This window comes from Ciona intestinalis, unplaced genomic scaffold, assembly GCF_000224145.3.
Source record: "Ciona intestinalis unplaced genomic scaffold, KH HT000037.2, whole genome shotgun sequence".
Classification (NCBI taxonomy): domain Eukaryota; kingdom Metazoa; phylum Chordata; class Ascidiacea; order Phlebobranchia; family Cionidae; genus Ciona; species Ciona intestinalis.
Genome location: NW_004190359.2, coordinates 1,826 through 10,718, shown reverse-complemented (window position 1 = coordinate 10,718; position 8,893 = coordinate 1,826). Strand labels below are relative to the sequence as shown.

Sequence of the window (8,893 nt, the reverse complement as noted above, 5' to 3'; positions counted from 1 at the left end):
AACAAATAACACATACATTGGTCTGTATTAAACACATTAAAGGTTTAACTTAACGGTTTAATCTTTTTGCGTGGCGGATGTCCTTGGATTCAATTAAGTACTTTAACAGCCATCTGCAGACATAGGTGCTTGCTACATATTTTGGAACAAACTTTAGCTGCTCGTAAAATTAATACGTCATCGAAAGTAACGATTGACAGGCAAAGCCTATGTTGCGAATCGCTTAAAAACGATCTACAAACAGTTTTAATGATTTAAAAACCCCACAAACACTAGATCTGTACAAAATTAAGACCTATGTAATAATCAACAGCATTGATGTTTCTTGAGGTATCATTAATGTTCGTGTGCGTATCGTACAAACAACGACCTTCAAAGAACGGCGAACGAGTTTGACCGTGTGATTTTGCCAGTTTCATGCCCGCATGAACGATAGGCAGCAGCTTTGGCAAACTTTAATAGTCGCCGTTATTGTTACTGCTGCCATGGAAAGTATAGCTTAATCGTGTTTTGGCGCGAGTGGTAAAAACTCGCGTATACGGTATTTTCCTAATTTCTGCAAAACTAATGACGTCATCATAAACGTGGCCTCTTCTGCAATTTAAAAAAATCGGCGCCTATGCCCACAAATAACAGCAAAACACCTGTTTCATTATCCAATATACTTGCAATATGCAAAGGGTAATGCTGGTGTGGAAATAGTTTGCGACAAACGAATGTGGTAAGTATAAAAATGAGTAAGTTACCTGCTATGTTAGTGATCTGTAGTGCAAGTGGAAGAGCGTTCAACTCATAACAACAATCTAATGATAGATTTGCATCAAGCAGGGTGTGTTCCACAAGCCATAGTAGTGAATCAGAAGTTCTAAAGTGAGACAACATATGAAGCATGGTGGGATAAAACAATATCTAGACGTTTATTTTTCAATAATTCTGTTACAAAGGTATTGTTATCATTGACATCAAAATCATCTTTACCAAACCACAGATGCCACTGTTACTATTAAATTTCACATGCTGTACCATTAAGTATTGCACAATGATGTTGCAATCACTCTCCATATATTAGAAAGTTGTGGCATGAAACGTTGTATAGTTGTTTTCAACCCTATGCAGTGACTCTGGTTTGATAAACTTATTTTACACTAAAGTTACTCGCAATTCAATATATATTATATAAGTTATCCCCATTCTCTACCATCTATATATTTTTATAACAGATGTGCTATCAAATGGCTTTAGTTTGCATAAAATATTTCCTAACTAATCAAAAATTATTAAACTGTAAAATGTAATTTAGGGCGTGGCAAAGAAATTCACATGACCCAAGTGAAGAGTGTTAGACCATAAAACAACGTTTAGGAATAATAGCAGTTTAACTCACAGAAACATATTCTTTATCTGCTCGGTTGGTAAATCTTTTCGTTGTCGATGTAAAACTTGCTCAGCAAGCGTTCCAAGGTCGTAACTTCTGCACCGAATAAGTTCTTTAGCAGATATTTTAACATCACAGAGAGAACGACCGCTTGCCACAGCTCTATCGCTGAACTTTCCTCCACCCTGCAGTGTAGTAGATAGTTTAACTTACAAATAAATTGCCCATTGAACGCATATATCGCTGATTTTATGGTATTTAAAAGCATTTACTGCTATCTACACATTTTTTTGTATTCATTGACATACATTTAGATTAGACCCGTGACTACAGTGTGAAAACGTAAGTATAAAATTTTGTTCATTGTAAAATCAGTTTTAAATTTTTTTAAGCGCTGATTGTGTATTATTGAGAGCTATTTAGAATTGCTAAGTAGTTAAGAAGAACATGTATCTACATTACATAATAACAAAACATGAATTTTATCTGTTAAAAACCGATCATGAAGATTAAAAGATAAAAGATGATGATATATTGTAAAAAAAACTCTTTTGCAGAACAATTTTAGTTGATTATATTTAAACAAAAGTTGCAACAAACATAAACAAATACTATTCACCAACCATTGTTTTTGGAATATTCAGTTTTCTCAAGCGACCAATTCTTGACCAGTGAGCAACCTTGCATGCTGTGATTCGGTGAAGCATAACATCCAGGTCAAAGTTCATGACATCGTGGCCAATAACAATGTCAGGGTCAATCTAAGGTCACAGTTGGCATATTCTTAAACTGATGAATAATTAATTATGGGAGTGGTTTGGACAAAAAGGCGAAGTGTGGGTTTTGTAGTTAATATCACAGGAATTTGAAAAAAATCTAAATGTTGATGAAAGTGTAAACAAAAACTCTTGGATTTGATATTTTGAATTTCTAATCAATCCTTAAACACCAGTTTTCAAATGCCTAGTGTGTTTTTTTATTGATATTTATCTTTATTGGGCAAATTCCCATTACTATGACAAAATAATTGAGTATTTAATAGGTGTTGCAACTTTATATATGCTACACTACTATAGTGCAGAAATACCAAACTCAAGAGGTTTCTTGATCACTTAAAAATGAAAAATAAACATAGAGACTTACTTTTAGCATTTTTACGAGGAACCAAGATAAAAGTGAACGCTCTGTTCCCAGAATATCAACATTGAGTCCTCTTCTTTTTACAGCATCCCTGAAGTCGTATGGGAAGATACAATCTGATGGTTTCGATAAACCTGGTAGGTGGAAAAAATGTGAAAATAATTTAATAAACTTCCTATATATTTGGTATATATATGGTGTAAAAATTCCCGGAAATTTAAAGCCAAATTGCCGACAAGCAGTGATGACTAAATGCAAACCTGTCAGCAAACCAAGTGATATTTGTACTTTAGAATTTAAATAACTTCACTTCCTTGCTCCTGGAATGTATTTGACTGCTGCAAATTAACCCCCAAGTAAAAGACAACATTTTTGAGGGCAGAATTTTCTAGTGAAACACAGGGAAATGTCTAAAATCTTTGAAATTGGGATTACTTTGGAGGTTGTCTATTTTTTAGTTTTTAATTTCAGTTTTTATGCATGAAAGTTTTAAAACACTTTGTTAAATTAGGTTTCTTCGTTGTTGAGAGTGATAAAACAGCCAGGGTACATTAGTGTGCAATAGCTATGCTTGCTCTTGAACACTAAACATACCATGACTGTCATTCGTGTTTAGATGGGAGTTATCTACACACTGGTTGGTACAACATGTGCAATAGCATAGCATAATAGCTCTTACACATGGAAAACCATCAGTATGAGTGAATTTTGAAAGAACATTTTTCTTGAAAGTTGAATATGCTTAACATACTGGGTACAGTAAAAGTGCAATAGCAGAATAATAAGCTGGTGCAATTCAGTGTACCATGAATGAACAGCAGATATTATATGTAGCATGTGTACATGGTGGTAAGTACCATTCCAATGTGCAATAGCACGGCTGTATTAACTCTTGCACATGAATAGCACTGAACACCAACTGTACTTTTAAATTTAGTACATTTTCCAACAAGAACAACGCACACCAGACCACTCACCAAAGAAACTGCTTTGAAAAGAAGGTTTTGGAGCAGATTTGTTGATGATGAATGATGTGTGGACAAGACCTGCTATTCCAATAATCTGAGTAACACGATGGTGTTAACACTTGCTGCATTATAGATAAATATTGTACATAGCACAGGTTTCAATCAGTTATTGTAGGCTGGCGCCATTAACGACACAATCATACCGCAGACGCCATTATTACTATTCAATGTCATATTGCTATATTGCGTAGCCATGTTGCAATCATCTAGTTTACAGTTGTCATGTAAAACGCTGGTTATTTTTATCTTTTTTTGCAACAGGCATAAATATAATAAGTGCAATTTGGGCGGAGCATAGTTCCTCTGAAAAAATGTTTTACCAAGCCAATATAGTATATAACAACTAATTCAAGCATTATATAAAAAGTAATCCAAGCATTGTACCAATTACCGAATTACTTATATTGAAGAATGAACAAACATATAAACATGAATACCTCGTTCTGGTGTGTGGAAATATTGGGAAGTGTTTTGATTGCGAGTGAGAGAATGGTAAGTGGGGGAGGATCCATGGTTTCTATCACATGTATGGTGGAAGTAGATGTCACATTGACTTCCACCTTACACCAACTTACGTTGGACGTGTGGATTTCTGCAACAAAACAACTTAAGTAACAACTTTTAAAGTTCACTTTTTCTGTAAATTTGTGAACAAACCGAAACCAAAAATGAATTGATAAATTTTGGATGACAAACTACGTATTATGTAGTCTAACATTGTTTTTTGAAATAAACTAAATATGCCAAATAGCTAGCTACCTACTTATTAAAAAAAAATGTTAGCACTAAGAAGTGTTAAATATTTGTAACATAGTTTACGCGCCACTGGCCAGAAAAAAAAAAAAAACTAAAAACCCACTGGCTACACCTCTGCTTACGTGGTTCATGGATATCCAACCAACACGGTCCTTTCATTTTTCTATCAATCAACAGCGCCTCTAGTGGTGACTGGTTGGTCCCGAAGACGCACTTGAATGTATCGCCCGATATATCAGAAGGCAGAGGTCGGTGGTCGGCTGAATACGTGATCTCAAGATATTGGGCTTCGTGGGGAATATCACGTTCACCAAAAACATATTTCTTTTCTAGTACCTGAAAATATAAATTTTAAAGTTAAATTTTACACCCTAATACAATTTATTATTATATTAAATATAGTATTATTATAGGAGACATCAAAAACAAATTTTAAATTTAAATTATACATATATATATACATATATTTATAGTCAATACCTCATAAGTTGCCTTTAAATTAGCGAAAAAAAAGCGATAGACAAGACGCTTTTATTAGGATTACAGCTGTATCGGTTAACCGGTTAAAACTGAACGATTAACGGTTAAACAAAAAACAGGAAAATTCACAGCCCTATTTATTACCCCACTCATATTTAAAATTAAACCACAAAATGTGAACTTGAACCTTAGTTTTGTATTTCATAATTCTGTAGTTGGTTGCAACGTGAGCATCAAACTCACGATAAACATCTTCTGGTGTGACGTCTTCACCAGTTACTCGATTCTAAACAAAACATTCAGATTGAATATAATACAAGAATTAAAGTACTGGCATAAAAAGTTAACATTAATTTTATTTAAAACATTGTTTTATCTGGCAATACTTAATCAGAGTTAGGGTTATCGTAAAAAAAAAGAAACAAAAACTTTTTTTTAAAAAGATAGGTTCTTGGAAATATAAATACAATAAATTGTAGCTATTCTTTCTATTGACCCCACACAGCAATACCCCACCTACCTTACTACGAGGTAATACGAAAATTTTCCTTTCCACATTTCTGACAATGATGCAACAACTGACGTGACCTTTCGCCGACTCGATGTAAACTTTTCCAAACAAATAAACAACTCCAGGTTGCTTGAATTGATCTTCATAAGCTTCAAGCCAGTAGAAACGAAACACCTGAGCATTATAAACATATGAATACACAAATATTTTAATTAGTAATATCTTATAAGCAGTCGGACAAATCCAAAATTACAGAAAAACCAACAACAACATTATTTTTTCTATATCTTGTGTTGAAAATGCTTGTGGTGAATTTAACTCGTGGTGGATTGACAATAATGTGTTCTGCTATACATTCAAATGAAATACAACTCTCTTCATAAAAATATCAATAATAGCAAAAAAAATCCAACGTGTTTTTGTCTCACATTATATTATTGTTGTGCAAGGACAGGATTTTATTTTCTGCATGTTGCACATTATACGACCCAACCATAATGTTGACATGAAGTATTCTGTTGATAGAACCACTAATTTTGATTAAAAACCACTAACATTGACTCACTTTGTTGTATTCTTTATCGAGTACAGTAGGAAGATTAGTTGAATCAATGTTCACATCAACTATTGGAGTTTCAACACTTTTCTCTTTCACAGTTTCCCATCCAAGTGAAGTCAGTTGGTTAAGAAAGTTCTCATTCTTTGGTTTTACGACCTAAATGAAACAATTTATGTTTTAAAATTCACTGCTTTAAACTTTAAAAGTTTACTTAAAAACATGTTTTTCTTATAATTTACAGTTTAACTTAAACTTATTGTTTTAATAAATGTAATTCAATTGTGTTGTAATGTTTGTTTGTTACATGTACCTAACACCACAATAGTTACTGTTACACATCATGCCACAGATGCTATAGTTACATTCGTCCAAATTGTAGTATTGTACAACCATGTTCCAACCACATTTATACACAGTTACTAATTTGATTATGGACCTTAGTGAAATTTGTTTATTAACCTTCTAATAAATCAGTTGTGCACTAAACCATTGACATAGGCTTATCAATTAATTTCTAATCGTGTATGAACATAATTAAACACTGAAAAAGGTATTTACCTAATATAATGTCATAAGTCATATCAATAAATAAGAACACAACCTCACCTCAGATTGTTCCTTCTTCACATTCTTCACATCAGGTGTCTCTTCTTCAAAGTCAGCGAGACTTACATCTGAAACAAAAACAAAAATAACAAATTTTTTTTACAAACGAATAACTTTTTTGTTGGATATCAACGTAAAACCATAAATAACAAAACTGTTTTATGAAAAAACAATATTACACATTTTTGTAACCGGATTTGTAAAACTACATTTTAAAACCTCAAGCAATATTTTAATAAAATGAAGTTATTTTTACATAACAGTCAGAGGTAGCACTAACACAACACCCAGTATTTAAAAGCCTGAAACAAAAAAACTTGTGCTAACTCCACACAAGGATAAATAAGTTACAATGAAATAGAAGTCCATACATTCCAGCATACCCATATCATCATCTATAAAAGCAGCGTCATCATTTGAGGGAGGGATCGTTTTATTTAAGAACTCTGCATTGTCAAGATCAAGTTTTGTTCGTTTAGCTGGTGGTGTGTTGATCTCCACACACGGCTCATTATGAGATGGTGAATCATGTAGAGCAGGTATAGGGGCCTGAACAAATGTTAAATGTATTTTTTGCAAGAATTAAACAGAAGACAATTAATATTGTTCATTTAGATAACATTGACAAATCAAATCTATGTAATGAACAATAGGGTGATGCATGCCAGATGTTAGCTTTCACCACTTAATAGGATCATGTAACTTACAACTAAATTCCACAATTAGAAAAATGCTGCAACCAGCATTTTATGTAGATCTATTTCACAAAAAAATATACTTCATTTTTCTCTTTAAGTAGGGCATTAAAATTTTTTAGTGGAGAAACAATATTTATCAAATATTGAAGACTAGAAACGAAAAAAATATTTACCGCTTAAGAATGACAGTTAGAATTAAAAATAAGGCAAATGAATATGGTGTTTACCCCTAAAGCTGTTTGCGATAAAATGATTTTTTTTAGCGAAGGGGGGTTTTTCTTTCTTAGCGGAGGGGGAGGGGGTTGTCCTTTCTTACCCCAAGTACCACATTGTTTTTCATTACCCTACTTGATTATATGTAATATACAATTTAAAGTGATAAACTTAATTACCAAAATTATTAATAAATATACAGTAGCTATATTATGTATGACTGAAGTTATTAGTTACTCACCACAATTTTTCGTGGCTTCATTTTCTTCGGCAGTGAAGACGGTTGAGATATAAGATTACTTGTGGTGGGTGCAGATGATGTTTGTGGTGACCATTTACTTTCTAGATATAAAACAAGTTACATTTACATTGGTAGATTATATAATGTGTAAACTCTGACATAATCTTAGGTTCACTTTCATGCCTTGACATAGGAATAGGACCTCACTGATAAAAAAGATACATAAAATAAATACGAGTTCTGGTAACATAAGATAAAAACTGATCATTGAGAAACCCTAAAGTTATGGGACAAACTAAAGGTTTAAACCTGGATTAATTATTGTTCTTCCCATTTTATCTGACAAATATTTCTATTTTATGGTTTGACATGAAAAACTATAAGACTTAGATGACTGGGTTTTGAGCATAAGAAAGTATGTATCGCAGAGCTATAAATCTGGAATCCTTTGGTGACGGGACTCTAACCACTCAGTAATTACAAAATAGCCATTGTTCATGATTTCTAACTACCACATCATACCAATTGCAGTTGGTTTAAATTTCTTTTTCTTTCTTAATACGACGGGTGGTCTTGGTGTAGACAACACATCACTTGACTGGGTGTTGATTTCTTGGAGTATGTCGCCCAACAATGCATCGTTTGAAAGGTCGATGTTTTTCTACAAAACAAATTATTAATTTATATATTCACCCAGAACTGTATTTAATATGTAATCCCCAAACAAAGCAGCCTGGTTTGACTATTACTTATTTCCTTACTTTATTTTCTATCGTTTCTGATTTTTTTTCTTAATCAAACAAAAATATTGCATAAGTACTAGGGATGTGCTGAAGTTGAAAAAGCTCGGGTTCGCCGAGCGCCGAGCTTCAACGAAAAGCTCGGCACGAGCCCGAGCCCGAGCACCTATGACGTCATCAAGGAGAAAGGCGTACGAGAATGCGTTCCTATTCAGCCGAAAAGCGCCGCTAATCAAAATAATACAGAACACGTGGTTTGCGGTTAAAGACGCGTCTCGCTTTTCATAATTCCTACTGTTGCAAAATGTAAAATTCATACAAAAAATATTTAATTAAAAAATTATTTATAACTGTTACAGCCAGTGGCACAACTAGCAAGTTTCTACGCATGTTCATCTTGGATAATGTAACGATTATTTACGTCAGAATAAACCTTTACGATCGTTACATCACAAACAAGATTGTTGGAAAACAATCGTGTTTTATTCGCTTCCATACGATCTGTAGTTGGTGTATAATTTTTGTTTCTGATGATTAGTTTAATGC

The 8,893-nt window shown here is 33.3% G+C and overlaps 1 protein-coding gene and 4 non-coding genes across 5 annotated transcripts in view; all 5 read right to left on the bottom strand.

Annotated features, from left to right (window-relative positions):
* Window positions 1-8,893, bottom strand: part of LOC100184358 (DNA polymerase alpha catalytic subunit) — a 23,522-nt gene that overhangs the window by 13,127 nt on the left and 1,502 nt on the right. Inside the window, exons 3-16 of the mRNA XM_002123490.4 lie at window positions 8,130-8,268; window positions 7,608-7,708; window positions 6,839-7,004; window positions 6,456-6,523; window positions 5,856-6,005; window positions 5,300-5,464; window positions 4,967-5,065; window positions 4,422-4,635; window positions 3,981-4,135; window positions 3,493-3,577; window positions 2,519-2,649; window positions 1,999-2,136; window positions 1,385-1,560; window positions 747-865 (exon numbers count right to left, since the gene is read on the bottom strand). Coding sequence (XP_002123526.4) covers window positions 747-865; window positions 1,385-1,560; window positions 1,999-2,136; window positions 2,519-2,649; window positions 3,493-3,577; window positions 3,981-4,135; window positions 4,422-4,635; window positions 4,967-5,065; window positions 5,300-5,464; window positions 5,856-6,005; window positions 6,456-6,523; window positions 6,839-7,004; window positions 7,608-7,708; window positions 8,130-8,268 — 1,906 coding nt within the window. The remainder of the gene's footprint in view (window positions 1-746; window positions 866-1,384; window positions 1,561-1,998; window positions 2,137-2,518; window positions 2,650-3,492; window positions 3,578-3,980; window positions 4,136-4,421; window positions 4,636-4,966; window positions 5,066-5,299; window positions 5,465-5,855; window positions 6,006-6,455; window positions 6,524-6,838; window positions 7,005-7,607; window positions 7,709-8,129; window positions 8,269-8,893) is intronic.
* On the bottom strand, window positions 3,059-3,110 carry mir4009b (microRNA 4009b). Its single transcript, NR_034392.1, has one exon. It is a non-coding gene; the product is annotated as a microRNA 4009b (primary transcript).
* Window positions 3,154-3,206, bottom strand: mir4009a (microRNA 4009a). Its single transcript, NR_034391.1, has one exon. It is a non-coding gene; the product is annotated as a microRNA 4009a (primary transcript).
* Window positions 3,269-3,321, bottom strand: mir4009c (microRNA 4009c). The gene has a single exon (NR_034393.1). It is a non-coding gene; the product is annotated as a microRNA 4009c (primary transcript).
* Window positions 3,370-3,425, bottom strand: mir367 (microRNA 367). Its single transcript, NR_034335.1, has one exon. It is a non-coding gene; the product is annotated as a microRNA 367 (primary transcript).